This window comes from Haliotis cracherodii, unplaced genomic scaffold, assembly GCF_022045235.1.
Source record: "Haliotis cracherodii isolate W230 unplaced genomic scaffold, xgHalCrac1.p SCAF_5, whole genome shotgun sequence".
Lineage (NCBI taxonomy): Eukaryota > Metazoa > Mollusca > Gastropoda > Lepetellida > Haliotidae > Haliotis > Haliotis cracherodii.
The window spans coordinates 18104941-18125652 of record NW_027266308.1 but is presented as its reverse complement, the minus strand read 5'-3'; the positions used below and the strand labels follow the sequence as shown (position 1 = coordinate 18125652).

The following is a 20712-nucleotide window of genomic DNA, read 5'->3' as shown; positions in this document are numbered from 1 at the left end:
AAGAAAGTGTTATCCCAAATATAACATTTGTTACAATTTTATACAGCGTTTTGAGCAAAGACATAGAGATTCAGAAATGTCATGCCCGAAATTGTTTCTTCATCATTTCTAAATCGTTATTTTACATCATAAATGTGTACGAGAGAAAAACATTTTGGAGTTATGCCCGAATAAAGATCTTATCCCCATGTTATGTACATTCCGATGTTACAGGCTGAGTATTGAACAGTTTGGTTATAACCAAAAGGTAAAACATGATTTACGTAAGTGCAACGAATGTAATCATGGTGCAATTGAAGATGAATACCATTTCCTTTTAGAAGTGGGCTCCAAACGTATATGCTAGTTGTAAGAGGCGACAAACAGGATCAGATGATCATGCCTCGGTGACTTGGTTGATGCTGTGTCATAGTACCCCGACAGAGTGGATCGCTTCTCATTGGACTATCTGGTCAAGAATCCTTAAATGCACACGCACACACATGTATGAGGCTCGTAGCATTTCCACAGCTGGCTCTTCATTTCCATAGCTTCAATATGTGGAGTTGTTTGCTCACATTATTACCATACCTCTTCGTGAACTCATATTCTTATCTAGGTCATTTACGATGTATCCCACACCTATTGCTACTGTTTACTATCCACATAATGTGTTCATAGGAAAGTGAGCTGAGGTCCACCTTGACGATTTTTCTCAAAGTACTTACTATGTGAGCACATGCATGTGTGACGTAACACGCCTGGATAAAGCATGTTTTAACCAGGCACAAGTCAGCATTTGTCTTCCTGCTACTGGAACTTAATACATGTTGAAGAAGTTCTGGTCGTTTCAGTCCACAATACCCGTGGTCACCAAACGAATAATGTTCCGACGAAATGGCTGTTGACCTATTTTACTATCATTGTCACATGTCATAACCTGATCACATGATTAGAATATCGCAACCGCGCCCTTGCCTTACCCTGTCGAAATATGGAGAAACGGGGATTTACCTTTAGGAATGGGTTTCTATATTGTGAGGATGTTAGAGTGAAAGACATACAGACCGATTTATCAACAAACGGTATCGTTCCATCTTCGCCATGCTTCGTCTACAGCAAAGAAAAGATCGTGTCAAATATCAGCGCGTACCAGACTGCGTTGAAAATGCTGAACATTTCAACCTTGCTCAACTTTTCTATGAAAGCCAATCATACACCGGCTATTCTTCAGATTGTTCGATCCATGGGATGCTCAGTCACACTAGTTAGCGGAATGGAATTGAAAATGGCTCTCAAGCTGGGTTTTGATCCACGACTGACTGTTTTCAACGGCAATGGGAAACAGGACTGGGAAAGACTCCTGGCAATAGAAGAAGGCTGCCTCATCAACGTTGACAGTTCGTTTGATTTGATGCAGACGATGCGTATGTGTCAAAAACTGAGAAAAACCTCGAATGTGCTGCTTCGCATTAACCCGGATATTGATCCCGTAAGTTCTATCTTTTTATTTGATTAAAAACCTTACTTTCAAGATCAACCGAGGTGGCTGAACCAAAGGTTCTAGTAGAGTGCTTGTGGCATGAAGCACCAATTACTGTCAACATCTATGACTGGTTACTAATTGTTAGTGAGTTGCTCATGTTTGGTCATGGTCCTTAGGGTTTTACTGAATGGCCTAAAATGATTTGTAAACACCACTGCAAATTTAAGATCGGTCTAAATTTGCTCATAAAAAATTAACATATAATGCATATTAAATACAGCTTTGAATAACAAAAGAACTTATTCTGCTTATTGTAAGAAAACACCAACCCAAAATACTCATTGATACCACACCACTACCTACATTGATAGTTTTGCAACTGATGTTCATTAAAGGTTTTTGATTAAAATTAAAGAATGAAACTGGATAAAGAATATACTTTGCTATGTTCATCATTTCGATAAGATTCATCCATTCTATACAAAGTACACAGGAATGTCTGGATTAGGTTGATCCACGACAACATAGGTGTCATTTTCCCACCTGTCTGCCAGTTTATGCTCATGCAATCTGCTGCTGCTGTGGCAAACTTGTAAGAGTCTGAAAGGCGTTATCTCAATTCTTTGATGTAGTTGGTCTTGGACTGACTTCCTCACCAGTACCTAAAGCAACATCCACGGTCAGGCGAAGATGTCATCCAAGCATGAGGAGAAGCGACTTTTTCCTGGTTACTCATGTCGTACCGAGTTGTACACAAGTGGTGCAACGTAGGACTAAACAGTTAGTCTTCTATGATGGCTGTAGAGACCCAATTAAAGTGCGGTTGAATATGTCAGTCATTCCATATTCCTTGTGGGTGATATGGTGTTGTCCTTCTCTTGTCAATTCCAGCCAATTTGCATGGTTCCTTGATAAGGTTGCTTTGAAGTTGCCAGTCCAGTCTAAGGGGAAAGCCATAGTGAACAATACAATTGTTAAGAAGGACTTCGGCAGTGGTTTCGGCAGTCTGGTTCCTGGTTGGAAATGCTTGGGCATATCTTGTAAAATGATCAGTGAGTACAAGAATGTGCTGGTATCCTCCTATAGACATTTCAAGGGAAAGAAAGTCAATGCAAACAAGGTCCAAGGCTGGCTTGTGGCAATAGATGTTACGTTGTTTTCTGTAGGTTTTCTTCTGATCACAAGTCTGAATCCACTGATCCACGTCCTTTGCCATTCCTGGCCAGTAGAACCTGTCTCTGTAGAATGTCAAATCCATTATTATCGTTTAGCTTGTAGCAATCAAATATTTCAATCCACTTAATAAAGATTTGCATACAGAACATGCACTCTTAAAACAATGTGTTGCTGATATGCAGATATCCAAGCTTAACTAAAGCTAATTTGTGATTATTTATATCAATGAAATTGAATCAGTTAATATGCAATTGATAATAAGTTTATAACAATACCTTTGTCAAAAGCAAAAGAACAGAAAATATCCAGATAATTTTCACATGAATAATTTCTCAAGTCACTAACTAGTGTCCACTAAACACAATCTACGTTTGCCAACAAAAGGATCGTAGTGAATATGTATTTATATCATTCGGTTGCACAAAAGACAGGTGAAGAGTGTTTACGGAATTAATCAAACTAAGTTTTAGTTTGTTATTTTTTTACTGTTTTAAAAAATATAAATTTTAAGATTATAGAAGTTTATATACTCTGCAAAAAAAGAACCTCAACAGTGATTTTAGATGTGTATTTTATATATCCTACAAATAACCAACAGATGGTAATTGATTGTTCAAAATTGGCACACATCGTTGTCATTGTTACATATGGCACACATGGAACAGTAGATTTTCAAAGTGAAGGTCATCTTTTCTCAATATCTTATATGGCCACCACTAGAGTCCAAAACTGACTGGCAACGTCGTCCCATGGAAGCAATCACATCCCGAATTTTGCCTGTGGAATGTTCACCCACTCTGCCTGCAGTGCTTGTGCCAATTGTTAGAGGTTCTGTGATTGTTGCTTGCTTGCAGTCTAGTGCATCCGATAAAAGTTAGATTGGGTTTAAAGCAGGAGAGCTGGTGGGCCATGGCAGGACCAGGATGTTGTGATTCCTGGAAAAGGCTGTTGTCACTCTTGCCGTGTGAAGTCAGGCATTGTCTTTTGTGACCAGTGATGCAGGTCCGTCAAAATGACACTCCTAACGGGTTGTCAAACGTGAATACCTTCAGTGCTAATGGTTGCTCACTGTCTGGGGTGATATCCTACGCAATCATGGTATTGCTGTAGTTGTAAGGTGGCCATGGTGGTGTTTTCACATGAGTGTTGCAGCCGTATAAATCTGTCCTGTGCTCTGGTAGTGATACATAGTCGACCGGATCTGGGAAGGTCACGTTTTGTCACATGGTTGTGTTTTAGTGTTTTTTCCGTATTTTCACCTCATTTTTGCAGTACATCATTTTATCAACACAAATCAGTCCCTATCCATGCAGAAATAACAAATTCATTTTTGGTATTAATTTTGTATAAATGTTGGCAACACTCACGATTTTACTACTTGCATAGTATGCAATGTTGGCACAATATTGGCACAATATCAGCATGCCAACTATGACATGCCAGCATTCAACCATCAGCCCAATATCAGTGTGTTTGCTGGGTTTATGTAGTATTTTTTCCGTAATCTGGCTCTTAGTTAATTTTCTTTGATCTATGATTTCTAGATTCATACTGTTCGAAAGTTACTTTGTCAGAATCCTCAAGCTTGAACCCGTTCTCATCACCATATAATATATAGAGTCTATCTGCGTCTTCATCGGGAAGTAAATCTTCCCAAGCGGCAAGTTTAAAAGAGTGAGTAACCTGTTGTAACTCAGTGCGATCTCACACCTCTAGTCAGATGTGTTGACTGATGTGTCCACGTTTAAAACTTAACATACATGCATGATCCATTCTTCAGTTTTCTGTGTAACACTACCCCGGATATAGATCCTGCAATCTCCAAACCTACGCGCAGGAAGGTCCTTGAGTGCATTGGTTCTGTGAGTGTGGTGGTCTCCTTCTGGGGTTTTGGGATAAGCTAAAATGTCCTGATATTCTCTATTGTAAAGTAGAACGCTGACTCATATATATATATATCTGGAGATCTGCAGAAATTTTGTACATATTTTAAGTTGTCCAGGATATCACAAGATTCTACTTGCCCTATCTTGATATGATCCATCAGCAATCTGAGATTAGCATAGTTTCACATTTCTATGGATATTTTAGAAAGATTTGGCCTTTACTTTCCCAAGTTAGAGTAATACCTTTCCAGTCTTTGTCTGTGGAGTGGGTCAACCAACATAGAGTCACAAAAATACTTTTGTTTACCTTTATGGGCAGCACTATTTAGTTGACCTAAACCTTGACCGGGTTGTGAAATTATTTGATACCTTCTCACATGTTTCATTGCACTTCCAAAGATGTACGTCTTTAGCACTTCTTAATTGTGAATTCAACCTTTCAATCTCAACCTTCAGATACTTCTTCTCTTCTAAAGAAAGACGTGATAGTTCTGCTTCAAGCTGACTTTCCCACCAGTTGACCTCAGGGTACAGATCCATTTTGGTCATCACTGGCAGTGTCCAGACAAGCCTAGGCAATGTAGCCAACGGATTCTTAAAGGCTATATTTATGTCTAGCATATTATTACCTGCCAAGTTTCTTTTCGGTCTGATGTCTGGGTTCTTCATTGTTAAAGCGAACAGAGTGCTTGCCAGTGTTCAGCCATTCAGTAACCATGCTCTCAAGTGAGAGTAAGGGAAACAAGACGAGGGTATTGAGTATTAAGTTAAGCGAAAAGTGGTCAAAGGGATAAAACTCCAAATACTTGGTCAAAATGTATTTTGAGACAAAATAACAGTTAAATACATAGGTTTGTTTTCCATACATGTATAATAAGCATCATAGACTTTAGGAATTTACAAACTTGTTTAGGTTGATTTGTCTTATTTACCTGAATGTTGGAATAGCAGGTATGTTTAAAGTAGTGAAAAATAAGTATCAATACTAAAAATTATATTTTTGTTGATAAAGGGTACATTTTGTTGGAATGAATTCTTATTGAGCCTGTGTCATATTAGGAATTTAGAATCACGGTATGTCGTGTCTGTTCAATATCAGAAAAGTTTTGGAATCCTGTTTACAAATTAGTGAAGCAGATTTTTGTATTTGTTGTTTTATGGAATGTTGGTATAGCAGATATTTAAAAAAGTACATTTCAGTTTAAGCTACAATTAACAAAATAAATGACACAAATATATATCCATAAAAATGACCAAATGCCCTGGTGAAATATTCATCCATATTGTTATGTTAGAGGCTGCTTTGAAGATAAAATTAAATCCCCAGCATATACACTTTAGTGTTTCACGTGTTACTTTTCGTTTGTGTAAAAGTTTGTTGTATTACTGTTTAAGATCAATCAGTCATCATTTGTGAATAGCACAACACCCCTAGCTATGATAGAACACAAACAAATAAACTCTACTGACTTGCAATAGTCAAACAACAACATCTAGGACTTATTTTAAGTTAAATTATATGTAAATGATATCTGTTCAATTTGTGACAACAAAGGTTTTTTTCAAGGCACCAAATGTGGTACCCTGGTTGTGTTTTGTGTAAATAATGGTGAGTTGTCACATGGGACACTGCTGATCAACTCATACACAATATTGAATTGAATTCAGTATTTAAACAGATGAAATGGATTACCTTAAAACCAGAAATACACTGAACATTTTATAACCAGAATGATGTTATAACAGGACAGGAGTAATTCACTACAGATTTATTGGTAATGATATCGCTTAGGGTAAAAAATGAAAACTCATTATTGCAAATATACTACAAACATCTTTTAGATATTCGTACTATTTGGAAAATAGTGTACATTATATGAAGGAAAACATGATACTTAACTCAGGACATCTAGGTTGAAATGAGGAGAGCTGTGTGTTTGTAAACACTTTATATGGTGATAATGATAATTTAAGCCTTGTTTTGATAGTGAGTGATAGTTGGTTAAGTTCAACTTCTGTTACAGTGTATATGTTTACACAGTTGTGCATTGTCAAGAAAACAGATAAAACTTCAGTGTAACAGATAAAACTTACAGTGTTATCTTTTTACAGCAAGTGCACCCATTCATCAGTACTGGTCTTGCAAACTCCAAGTTTGGAATAAACACTGAAGATCTTGAAGAATGTGTCACTCTCCTCAAAAAGTGCAGTCAGATCACACTGGTTGGTCTTCACTGTCACCTGGGATCAACCATACACAATGTTACAGTTTTCAGGTGAGAGAGCTCTATAGGTTTGGTGACCTCATATCAATTTACATGGGGTTGTCAAAGAGATGTTGCAAATTTATATGCAGCAATATGATGTTGCATTAAACAGTATATAAGAGATATGTGACTATAAAGACCAAAGTGATTCATATTGGTGACATTTAATACTTTTGTGAAACATTGAACATCTGTTTGATGAATGGTCTGATTCGTGACATATGCAAATATGTGGTGAACTTCAATAGAGCTACAGTTAAGTTTGTATCCGATTCCCACTTGTGACATCTTCAAAGTATATACGTAGCCTTCTCAGCTCACGTAAATCTCTTAAATCTCCATAATGTGACAACTATGATGTTACTTCCAGTTCTGATGAAGTTACTTCTGGTCTTGACTCCATTCACGTGATCTCTGATTGTAATCATATGCTGTTAACCTAGCCGACCAGAAAACAGTTTTCTTTAGCTCTGCAGCACTAGTTTCAAACTGTCAACTTCAATTCTAGATTACTCTTTGAAAAATATTTTGACAAAGTTCTTGATTCAAAAATTGAAAACTGAACAAAAGAAAATTGAGGGACGTCTTATATTAGTAACATTGGCATCTATAAACTTTATAAGTTTTTACTTCTTCGTCTAAGTGGATAAAGTTGAAATGGTTTGTGGATGTTTGATACTGAAAGAGGGTTCAAATTTGTTCAAGGCATCAGAATTGGAATTTAATATGGCTGCCAGGTAGCTATTTTTGTTTCATGAAATATGAATTCAAAAATCCTCTTCTCAAAACCTTAAAGGGCCAGAAGTCTGAAACTTAGTGTGTAAAATGGGTTCTATATGATGTACCAAATTTGTTTAAGGCATAGAAAATTAGATAAGGCTGGAAAATACTAAATATTTGTGAGTCACCCGTCATGAACATCTTCTCCACAGAAACCACTGAAGCAGTGATGCTTCACATGCTTGTTCCCACCAATGATGAGACCCCAATTCGTTCCAAGAGGTTCAAATCTGATTTTAAACATGGCCAGCCATATTGAAATAGCTATGTATGACCATTACACAGTCATTTTTTGTTCAAAAGGCATTAGAATTTGTACCATGTGTTATTACTAGTGGGGCTCGACATATTTTAAATTTTGTCTTTGATCTGACTCTTGCAAAATTGTAGAAAACAAAAAAGTATATTGGATGAGATGACTAGAATGCAGAAAGCAAGACTGTTCACCTGGACACACCCTGTAGAGAACAGTCATGGTGATGGATTCAAGGTGGCTCACTTGAATGTTTCATCACTCAATACTCATTTTGAAGATGTGCAAATTGATAAGTTTGTTGGTATGGTTCATGTGTTGTGTTTCACAGAAACTCACATCAATTATTACAGTGAAAGAGACCTCCAAGGATATCAAGTCCATACAGGAGACACTACACATGGTTTGGCTGTGTATGTGTTTCAAGAACAGTGTCCAGCAATGTGATGTAACTCGTCTCACTGAATTAAATACATTTCCTTTCTTGTTGGCCAGTTCTGCATTGCTTGTGTGTATGTTCCTCCAAAGGTGTTGTTGACATGGTTGTCACATTCACTTACTGATTTCATGCAGAAACTTCAGGATCCAAGCAGCATGAATGTGAACATGTCCAAGTTACTGGGGATTTCAACTGTGATTTGAGTGAAAACTGAAATTCGAAGATTTATTTAATGTGCAGAATATGACTCACCTCATTCACAACTCACTGTCTTGGAGCTACACTGGACTTGTTGTTTACTGATCATGCCAGTGCTGTAACACTCCAGCCTACTACTCAGATCATCAGATGATTGGTGCTGTACTTCTCAGTACACCTCATGGTGACCCCTGCTCCCAATGATCTCGAAGTAAAGTAAGAACTCCCTTACTTCGCTGATTATTGTTTATGTAATAACACAACTCATTAAAAATACAGTTATGTATTGTATCATGAACTGCAGATGGCAAAAAACACCAGTAATAACTTTTTTAATGCGTGCAATTAGGCCATTTACAAAAAGGTCCAGTGAACATAGTTCACATGGGCTAATACCCAGACATGCCATACTGATGTGAGTTTTTTATGCTTGTTTATTAAGTGACTAAATGGATGTAACAGTGCATATGCCTTGGTGTCTCTAAACATTTCTCATAGAATTCTGATCTGATTTATCCAATAGTCAGCCATTTTTGTATGTATCTCGAATAAAATATGCTTATTTTGGTATGTTTGATTTTGATGTTATACCAGAACATTTTTACAGTATGTGCCATGAGGCATTGTTGGGACTATATATCATTTCAAGCAGGTGACACTCTGTACATCTTCCATCAATCAAGCAGTGAATGTTTTCCATGATCAGAGAAGACATCCCAACAATTATATCTAGTCTTGAAGACAGTCAGAGTCCAAGGGTTGATATGCAACAAAATATATCCAAACTTCTTTGTCCACAGATTGTGTACAATGAAACTGCTTTCACTGAAAAGTGAACTGAAGACCAGAGGATTCAATAATATCAAATATATCAACATTGGTGGTGGTCTGGGCATCAACTATAAACAGCTGGTAATGTACAACAGAAATTTAGCTTCAATGGAATTGCTGGAACTTACCAGTGTTGCTGGAGGTGGATAGTTTAGATATGTTTAGAAAAACAACAGTAGATTTTTTAAAATTATATACATAAATTTTCAACTATATATTCACAAGCTTCACAAACTCCCTGTTTACATTTTGATACCCTGAATTCTGTAGACTTAATACTTGAGTTGAATTTGGCGCATTTGATATCAGCATTTAGATTTAACATTAAATGTTGATATTAAAATGAATCAAATCATGGCTTATGTAACAATGATAAAAAGTAAACATCAAGCCATAACTATTTCATGTATGCTCTAACCTGGAATGCTCTGCAAATATATTATTTATTTTATAATATGGCAGTGGTGTAATGAGGAATACATTGGACAAACTGAGTGCTTTAATTAGGGACGGAATGAGCGTTCATTAACAACAGATAAAGAACCTCAAAACAAGGTACATCCCATCTCACTTCGAATGAGATGCAGCCGGAATGGAGATAAAAGTTAAGATATTTCCTTTCTTAAATATGAATACCATTTATACCATGCAGAATAAAGTTAAAAAAACCTTTGTCATTAAAGAGTTGTGTCCATCTTAAATAGGTAACACAATGTGTATGGAATATACACTGAAACGCAAAAGAAACGTCATGTTGGTGTATCATATAAATATCTTTATTTTCAAATGCTTATATATGTAAGTAAAGACATCGGAGAAGGTCAGTGTTTGACTGAAATTAACAGTCTGGGGAATGTTTTTGCGAATTGTGAATTTGGGGAGGCACCAGAAGACATCACAGCTGGGGGGGGGTCAAAATCAGTACCTGATGTGGCCACCACGGGCGTTGACTACAGCCACACATCTCCTGTACATGAAGTGGACTAGCCTGTTGATGAAGGCCATTGGGATATGGGCCCATATCCTCAGGAACGCTACACGCAGTTCTGCTGCAGTTGTCAGCCTTGGGCGTACGTCGCTGAGTCGGCGTTGGATCTCATCACACAAGTGTTCAATGGGATTCAAATCTGGAATGAGGGCAGGCCAAGGCATGATTTGGATGTTGTGCTGCTGGAGGAAGTCCCTGGTGACTCTGGCAGTGTGGGGACAGGCGTTGTCTTGCTGAAAGGTGTGGTTTTGATGACGGGCAAAAAAAGGCACGATATGGGGTCTGAGGACTTGGTCAATGTAGTGGAGAGCTGTGATGCCATTAGCCCTGCCTGGACCAATATTCTGAAAGACCACAGGTCCCACTCTCTGGTTCAGTACAATTCCACCCCAAACCATGATGCTTGGGCTGCCCCACGGGTCTCGTTCCATAACACAAGCATCAGCTTAACATTCGCCCCTCCCTCGCCAGACCCTGACTCTGCCATCCACCGTTGAAACACAGTAGCAACTTAAATCAGTGAAGATGATTCTTCTCCATTGCTGTTGACGCCAATTTTGATGCTGCCTGGCCCATTGTAGTCGGGCCTGTCGGTGACGATCTCTCAGGATGGGTACATGAGCAGGACGGTGGCACGAGATGTTGTTGGCAGTTAGGCCACGTCGGACTGTACGATCACTGATGGCACACTGGTTGTAGACAATGGTTTGCCGAGCTGTTTCAGTGGCCATTCGGAATCGGTTCTGCTAATGTTGGCGTATCATGAACCGATCTTGTCTGGGAGTAGTGACTCTAGGACGACCACTACGCGGTCGGTCGTCGGTGGTGTTGGTGGTGTTGTGGCGATGTTGCAAACGATATGTCGTTCTGACGTTGACATTGAATGCATTTGCAACGACCTGTGCACTCTGGCCTGCTTGCAGTCTTCCGATCGCTTGTTGTCTCTCATTTCCTGATAATCTTGGCATGGCTGATGAATCGAAATAACCAAGCCAGCTTAACAGTTTGGGTTGTCTTTTCTACCCATACTATCCACCATATGCACATGCATCATGTTTTTGACAAGACAAGAGTCCCATTGCACTTTTGTAGGCTGCATTGTGGCAAAGCACTCTATTTTTAACTCAATTGTTAAACAGACTTTGAGGCAACAAAAAGAAGCAGTAGAACGATAAATGAGTTTATTGACCACAGAACATGTAACTGCCAGTGTCTGTTAAGTTTTATCAATATTTACAGAAGTGACATTTCTTTTGCCTTTCAGTGTATTGATATTATATTGTGAATGTTACCAATGTCATTTTAAGCTGTTAATGTGATGTCATGACAACACTGCATCACAGCATTTAACTGTTTCTGTACAGTTGCATTGTAACATCATAATTTAGTGATGTCATAACATACACTTCTCCCTGAAGATAAAACTGAAACATGTAGAACAATTCATGTTGTGTTATTATCTTATCTGACACTGTGCTTTTCATCCATCATCCTGGTCTCGAAATAACCCCTACGCTGGTTACCAGCCTTAAAAAAACACCTTACTCAAACACACCCCAGCCATCACCATGGTTACCATCACTAACAATGGACTGAGCAGCTTGATCACATGATCATGTCGCAAGCTTACTCATTCTCTTTCTTATCGCTTTAGTGAGGAGACATATTTTTCAAATACTTGATATGGGCAGATCTAAATCGGTTAGCAAGGATTCACACTATGCTCCTTTTGCTGCAAAACAAACTATGTGAACTACGCTGATAGCAGTACAACTAAATATTCCATTGACCATTGTCCATTGTCAAAGTCAACTACGTCTACAACTCTCCTTGTAGAGGAAGATTTCAACTCAGTGTCATTCCTCACAGCTGATCTAACTTCAAGTTCATTAGTTACTTCAAAATTGTCTACTACTCCCACAACCAAAGATCATGACGATTCTACATATATAGGGCAGCTAGAGACTTGACAGACAATCGTCATTCCTCTTCCACATCAAACCAGAAGGATTGCCTCAGCTCTAACACTATTGTGCGTTCCTTTAGATTGAAAATTTGCCTCTTCATTAGAGAGAATTGTAAGACCACAGACAGACTGCCTTACATCGTCATTCTACTCCTCGATCGACAGCAACAGTAATCGAGTTCACTTCCAAAATCAACAGATTGACATCAATTGCACCCTCCTCCATGTTCATCAGAGGATTATGGAGGAAACTGAGATTGACACCCCTTTTACAGTGTTGTGAAAATCACACTAACAGCCACAATTGGGATCGACTTTGACAACCCTCTTCCGAGAAAATGACATACTTCATCAAGTGACTGACATACCTCTCACAAGGATCGACATACCTCTCCCAGGGCTCGACATACCTCTTCAAGGAATCAACATTATTCTCCCATAAATCGACATACCTCTCCCAGGGATCGATGTGCCCCATCTAGGGATCAACGTGCCTCTTCAAGGGATTGACATACCTCTTCAAAGGATTGACATACCTCATCCAAGGATTGACATACCTCCCAAGAATTTACATACCTCTTCAAAGGATTGACACACCTCTCTAAAATATTGACATACCTCTCCCCAAAATTGATATACCTCTCCCGAGGATTGACATACCTCTCCCAAAAGTTGACATACCTCTTCAGAGGATTGACGTACCTCTCCCAAGAATTGACATACCTCTCCCAAGAATTAACACACCTCTCCCCAAAATTGACATACCTCTTCAAAGGATTGACATACCTCACCCAAGGATCGACATACCTCTCTCAAGGATTAACATACCTCTCCCAAGAATTGACAAACCTCTTCCAAAAATTGACATACCTCTCCCAAGAATTGACATATCTCTCCCAAGAATTGACATACCTCTCCCAAGAATTGACATACCTCTTCAAAGAATTGACATACCTCTCCCAAGAATTGACATACCTCTCCCAAGAATTGACATACCTCTCCCAAGAATTGACATACCTCTCCCAAGAATTGACATACCTCTTCAAAGGATTGACATACCTCTCCCCAAAATTGACATACCTCTCCCCAAAATTGACAAACCTCTCCCAAGAATTGACATACATCTCCCAAGAATTGACATACCTCTCCCAAGAATTGACATACCTCTCCCCAAAATTGACAACCTCTCCCCAAAATTGACATACCTCTCCCAAGAATTGACATACCTCACCCAAGAATTGACATACCTCGCCCAAGATTTGACATACCTCTTCAAAGGATTGACAAACCTCTCCCAAGAATTGACATACATCTCCCAAGAATTCACATACCTCATCCAAGGATTGACATACATCTCCCAATAACTCACATACCTCACCCAAGGATTGACATACCTCGCCCAAGGATTGACATACCTCTTCAAAGGATTGACAAACCTCTCCCAAGAATTGACATACATCTCCCAAGAATTCACATACCTCGCCCAAGAATTGACATACCTCTCCCAAGAATTGACATACCTCACCCAAGGATTGACATACATCTCCCAATAATTCACATACCTCACCCAAGGATTGACATACCTCGCCCAAGGATTGACATACCCCTCCCAGGGATCAACATTAGATCTGGGATGGGTACCTTGGTTACTTAGGTCGGGTGGGTACTGAGTAGGACCCGGGTACCTACATCCGGGTACCCACATCACATCCACATCAATTCCCTCCTTCAAGGGATTGAAATTCAACTGATCCACATCAATTCCCTTCTTCAAGGGATCAACATTCAACTGATCTACATCAATTCCCCTCGCCAGAGATTGATATTCTTCTTCAAGGGATCGACATTCAACTGATCCACATCAATTCCCTTCTTCAAGGGATCAACATTCAACTGATCCACATCAATTCCCCTCACCTGAGATTGATATACTTCTTCAAGGGATCGACATTGGCATGATCACATGGCATGATTAACGTCGATTGGACAGTCCAGATCGGCATCACTGATTGACTTTGGAGGATCACAATGGCCAGCAGTGGGATCTACAAACTCTCCTTGAGTCTATGGTTCACTAGGATCAGATTAACAGATTAGGATCAAGGTACACTTCGTAGATGTCGTAGTATGATGACAGGCGTGCTTAGTAAGGTGACTATACGACAGTCATCTCCATCTTTCATTGCTCCTGTCGGTTCAGTGATGACAGCTAAGATCTTAACGGACTTGGCGCTCTCTCAGTCTGATATTCAGACTTTGGTACAGATCCTATCTACAGCTGTTAGTGAACAGGGCTTGCATTAGTTCATGACACATGTCCATGTGATGTGTATACAAGGAATTGTCCAGCCAGCGTTGAACCGACACCGATCAAACAGGATCGAGAGATTGGTGGGAATGTTTGCCGAATATTCACCATAAGATTAGGCAGAGATGCAACAATTCAGAGCGGGATCGTCACCGATCTCAAGATCAATACCCTCATCTTAAGAAGGAATATCATCACAAAATAGGACTGCTATAGTAGAGGATCGACAGGGTCGTCATGTGCATAATGTTTTTCACCTATGGATCCAAACTAGCTAATATTATTGCTGCACCAGTACAATTGGCAGAGATCAGAAGTTTTTCAACATTTTCATGACAGAAATTTAATAAGTACTTGTACGGGCATCCATGAGCCACTAACAAGTATTATTGGACTAAAAACAGGAATTACTGTGCTGACTGCATCAAGAGTGCAGAGATGGTCCATCCAGCTATCAGCTTACACTTACCAGATCCATGAAACAGAAAGCTAATGCAGATTGCCTTTCCAGATTACCTTCAGCAGACACAGATGTTCAGCACTCCACATCACACACATTTTGGACGTGTGAAGCTACTTCACTGAATATCACTGCTGCAGCCAGAGACATATTAGCTGCTACCTTATAGCGATAGTGTAGCGACTATTATTACACTCATGGGATCAAGGACCTACAGATTGCTTAAGCATTTGAGCACCCCCGAAAAACCAACATCGCTGAATTATGATAATTTGATAAAGACCTTGAATTGACCACCTAAACCCTCAACCAAAAGAAAAAGGTAAAAGATTTTGTTATATCACAACATCCCCAGCATGAAGGTGAATCATTTTCAGACTCTGGCAGATTTGAGAAAACTATCAGTACATTGTGATTTAGAACTTATTTACTGACATCACTTCGTTTTAAGTTTGGACGGAGAAATGAACGTGTACAACTGAAATTATAGAGAAGTAAACGTCTGACTTTTGAGGATGTTGTTATGACTGTAAAACTTGATGAATCTGCTTTGAGGGATACTGGTGAAATGCAGTGTACTTCAGTCTGTGAGTTTGAATCGTTTTCATGGTTACGCACCATGTTATCGCTGTGGGAGGGTTGGTCACAATCCTAATGACTGTAGATTCAAAGAGGCCACATGTCACAACTGCAAGAGAGTGGGTCACCTTCAACAGGTTTGTTAGACTGGCAAAGGTCCGCCAAAGATGTAACTCATCTCAATGCACTAAGAGTCCTATACAGTGTATTGATGATCATAGTGACAATATTACCAGTGACGTAAGTGGTCAGCAAGGTGATGAAGATGATGACTTTATTATTGGAAACTTGAACACAATTGACAAATCATTTGAGAAAATTTATGTCCAAAGCCATACAAAGATTATATGGAGTTTGGTGAGATACAAATGAATGACACTATGGTGAGAATGAAAACTTACACATTAGTTTACTTTTCCCATTTGGAGTTACACCAATGAAAGTTAACCATAATTCATGTGAGATGCAACTGTACTTGCATATTGTACCAGAAGGCCAAGGAAAGCAGATTTTGTTTGGTAGAGAGTGGATACGGTGCCTAAACTTTGATTTAGTTAAATTAAACACTTTGCAAGAACCCCAAGAAACAAGTGCAAAAGTACAGGACATTCTACGGAAGTATGAGTTGGTATTCAGGGAAGGACTAGAAAAGTTAAATGAAGTCAAGGCAACGTCAGTTGTACCAGGTGACTATGCACCCAAATTCTTCAAGGAAACAAATGTGCCATATCCACTCCATGAGAAAGTTGAAGCTGAGCTAGATAAACTTGAACAGTCTGGTATCATATCCAAGCTTGATTTCAGTGAATGGGCTTCATCCATTGTTCCCATCTTGAAAAGAAATGTCCAGGTCAGAATATGCAGAGACTTTCAGATCACTGATCGCTGCAAGATGTGATGCACCCAATGCCTAAGGTAGAAGATGTCTATGCAAAACTGTCAGGAGACAGACATGAGACAGGCTCATCTACAAATAGAAGTGGAGGATGAATAAAAAAGTCCCTCACCATAAACACTTTAAAAGGACTTTACAGATACAACAGGTTACCTTTTGGTATCAAGACAGACCCTGCTATCTGGCAGAGAACTATTGAGTAAGCGTTGCAGGGCATTCCAGGTACAGAAGCCATATTAGATTACATAATCATCAGTAGCAGAACGGAAGAGGAGAAACTTTCACATCTAGAGCTAGTGCTGCAACTTCTGATAGCCCATGTTGACAAATGTGAATTTGTCAAGGACCAAATCCAGTATTGTGGCCATATGATAGACTCTACTTAGTGATTGAGAGGGACTCCACAAATTGCCCCAAAAAGACATAAGCCATCACAAAAGCTGCCATATCTTCGGATGTATCAGAGCTGCACTCTTACCTTGGATTAGTAAATTACTACCATCGTTTCTTACCTGACCTTGCCTTAGTACTCAAACCACTGTATGAACTGCTAGAGAAAGATGGGAATTGGCTGCCTTCGACTGCTTGTGAAGCCGCTTTCAGCAAGTCAAAGGAACTTCTGGTATTGTTTATTGTTAACCCACTATGACCCAACCCTGGTGCTGAGAGTAGCTACTGCTGCTTCAAGCTATGGAAAAAGGGCCATCCTATCACATGTGTTACCAGACAATTTTGAGAAACCAATCGCTTGGATCAGAAAATAAATAGCATGGCCGAAGTGTTGTCCGTCTCTGTTCAACTGAATATATATATCGATGTGCATCCACATACAAATATAAAGTTAGCGCCTATCGGCTCGCTAAACATCATATTGGCAAGTGACATCATGGCTGATGAACACGAGGAAGCCCTACAACAGCCAGCACCGGTTATGGTATCTTTACCTCACTATCTGCTATTCGACTGCAAGTCTGATGGTAAGTTAGTCCGTTGGAATAAGTGGAAATTGCAACTTGAGAACAATGTATTTGTCGGTTATAACATAACTGATGATTGACAGAAGAAAGCGTTGTTACTTTCATTCAGTGGCAATGACTTAAATGACATTGTTGACTCTATTCCCCCAAGTGAATCTTGAGTTCCAAAAGTACTCTTTTCATCAAATGCACCAAAAGTCAGATTCAATTGATTATTTTTATCATGAACGGCGTCAACAAGCCCACACATGTGGTTTTGATGAAAAAATTGGTGCGGAGATAAAATCACATCTCATAGCAGGTTGTCGATCTAACAAAGTCAGAGAGAAAGGGTTGAGTAATCCGAACATGGCATTGAATGAACTGTTAATATACAGCAGAACAGTTGAATTAACACATGAACATTCAAAACAAGTTCAGGGAAATTCCAGTAGTGCTAGTGCATCAAACACACATCTACTATCAAAGAAGAAGTTTCAAAAGAAACCTCAACAATCAAAGCCTGCTGCATCACAAAAGATACCTAAAAAACAGAACACATGTTTAATTGTGGTAGAAAATGTCCAGCTTTTGGCAGAACATGTGGAAAATGTGGCAAAAACAATCATTTCACTAATATGTGTTAAAGCAGTAGTGAAGATCGTGCACCACATCGTGGACACTCAAAGTCTGTGCGCATGGTCTGAAGATGATGGCTTTTTATCCCCCGCCGGCCCAGAATGGCCGAAGGGGGATTATGTCGTGGTGCAGTCCATCCGTCTGTCTGTCCGTCCCATAGAGGGTACTAAGCTTGTGAAATCAACTCCTCCTACAGTTTCCAGAGAATATCCCTGAAACTCTACACTCAAGATGTCGACATGTTGATGATACGCATATCGCAGTCCCGTTTCATTTTGACTAATTTTGACAGAGTTACTGCCCCTGTTTTACAGAGCTTTATTTGCCTAATTGTGAGAGAGGGTACTAAGCTTCTGAAATCAACTCCTCCTACAGTTTCCAGAGAATATCCCTGAAACTCTACACACAAGATGTCGACATGTTGATGATATTCATATCGCAGTCCCGATTTATTTCGACTAATTTTGACAGAGTTACTGCCCCTGTTTGACGGAGCTTCATTTGCCTAATTGTGAGAGAGGGTACTAAGCTTGTGAAATCAACTCCTCCTCCAGTTTCCAGAGAATATCCCTGACACTCTACACACAAGATGTCGACATTTTGATGATACGCAAATTGCAGTCCGGTTTCATTTCGACAAATTTTGACAGAGTTACTGCCCTTGTTTTACGGAGCTTCATGAAAAATACAAAGAAAATATAAACTCGTTAAACAAATTCATGCGGGGGATGTTGTGCTCTCAGAGCACTCTTGTTTTCTTATCACAAGATGAAGACAAACGTCCGAAATTCGAGATGAAAGTAGATGGACAATCAATCTGCGTCAATCAACACAATATTAGAAACTGTGTACCGGTACAATACGCTGATTCCAAAGCCTCAGTTAGATTCATGCAGAACAAAAGTGTTTCCATATGGAAAAGAAGAACCTGTGACTGTAGGCAGATTTAGAGCTACCATAGAATCTAAAACTGCATCAGCTGAAGCGATCATTTGTGTTATTCCAGATGTAAAAGAATGTCTGTTGAGTTGGGAGATGACTAAAAAACTGAATCTGTTATAATTTCATGAATCTGTCTTGTCATGTAATACAACAAGTATGGTGGAGGAATATAAAGATTTGTTTACAGGACTTGGTAAGCTCAAAGATGTACAAGTCAAATTACACATAGACAGAGACATAAGCCTGTAGCTCGTCAATACAGACGTGTTCCATTTCATGTCAGAAAAGAAACTGAGATACTGGTTCAAGCAGACCTAGACAGACGTCATTGAAAAGGCAACAGGTCCGACACCCTGGGTATCTCCTCTAGTAGTCATACCAAAACCTTCAAGTCCAGGTAAAGTCAGAGTTTGTGTGGATATGAGATGTCCCAATGTTGCTATTAAATGTGAGAGACATAACTCACCAACTCTTGAAGAGCTGGCAACTATCCTGTCAGGAGCACAAGTGTTCTCCAAACTGGACATTAATCAAGGATATAATCAACTTGAACTTTCTGAGGACTTGCGGTATATAACCAAAATTGCCACACACCTTTTGATGGTACAGAAATAAATGCCTGAACTTTGGCATAAGCAGTGCTGCTGAAGTTTTTCAGGAATCCATTCGACAAGCTGTCAATGGTTTACCAGGAGTCGTGAATATCAGAGACCATATTCTTGTGTATGGAAAAGATGAACAGTCGCATGATGAAAATCTTCATGCATTGTTTAAAAGGCTCCGTGGAAGAGGACTGATTTTAAACCGTGAGAAATATATTTTCAATGAGAACTCCATTGACTTCTTTGGGCATGTATTCAGTGGGAGTGGCATGAAACCATCACAGGCAAAACTGTCTGCAATCATAGACATGCTACCACCTACAAATGTGTCAATGGTGAGAAGTGTGTTGGGTATGATGAACTTATGTGGTTCTCGTCTTATTCCACATTATGCAACACTCACATATTAGCTCGTCTGTAAACTTACTCGTAAAGAGACCCCCAGATAATATCAAAGTGATAACAAAGTGTATGACACTGTTCAAATGTAGACATGAACTGTCAGTGACAAAGAATGGACTTCTTTTGAAAGGGACTATAATTGTATTACCACACAAATTGCAGAGACAATCAGTTGATCTAGCTCACACAGGTCATCAGGGTATTGTAAAAAAATAACATGTCAAATTTCAACGGACTCACCAGCCCGTGAACCATTGAAAATGTCAACACTGCCAAATGGACCATGGCAAGACTTAGTGCTGACTTTGGACAAATTTCAACAGGAGAATATCTTCTTGTTGTGCAAGATGAATATTCCAGATATGTAATTGTTGACATACTCACAAGTATTTCAGCCAGAATTTCAGCTAGGCTTGAGAAAATCTTCTCAAGAGTTTGGAATACCTAATCAACTAAAAACAGATGATGAACCACCCTTCAATGGATATGACTTCAAAACATATGCAGATAACACCGGAAAATAACACCTTTATGGCCGGCCACAAGCAAACGCTGAAACTGAAAGACTCATGCGGATGCTGAAAAAGGGAATTAAAGGAGCAATAGCGCAAAGGAAAACTTGGAAGCAGGGAATGTATAAATTCGTGCTATCCAACAGAACAACCCCTCACACATCAACA

General features: G+C 39.3%; 1 protein-coding gene across 2 annotated transcripts in view; it reads left to right on the top strand.

The window, feature by feature from the left end:
* The first annotated feature begins 973 nt into the window (after nt 1-973).
* The window catches only part of LOC139444348 (uncharacterized), a 173638-nt gene continuing 153899 nt past the window's right edge, over nt 974-20712 (top strand). For both annotated transcript variants that reach the window (XR_011651752.1, XM_071225283.1), the window contains exons 1-3: nt 974-1471; nt 6640-6803; nt 9265-9376. Coding sequence is in view for 1 of the 2 variants with exons in the window: in XM_071225283.1 (XP_071081384.1) it covers nt 974-1471; nt 6640-6803; nt 9265-9376 (774 nt within the window). In the remaining variant the exon portion in view is untranslated. The remainder of the gene's footprint in view (nt 1472-6639; nt 6804-9264; nt 9377-20712) is intronic.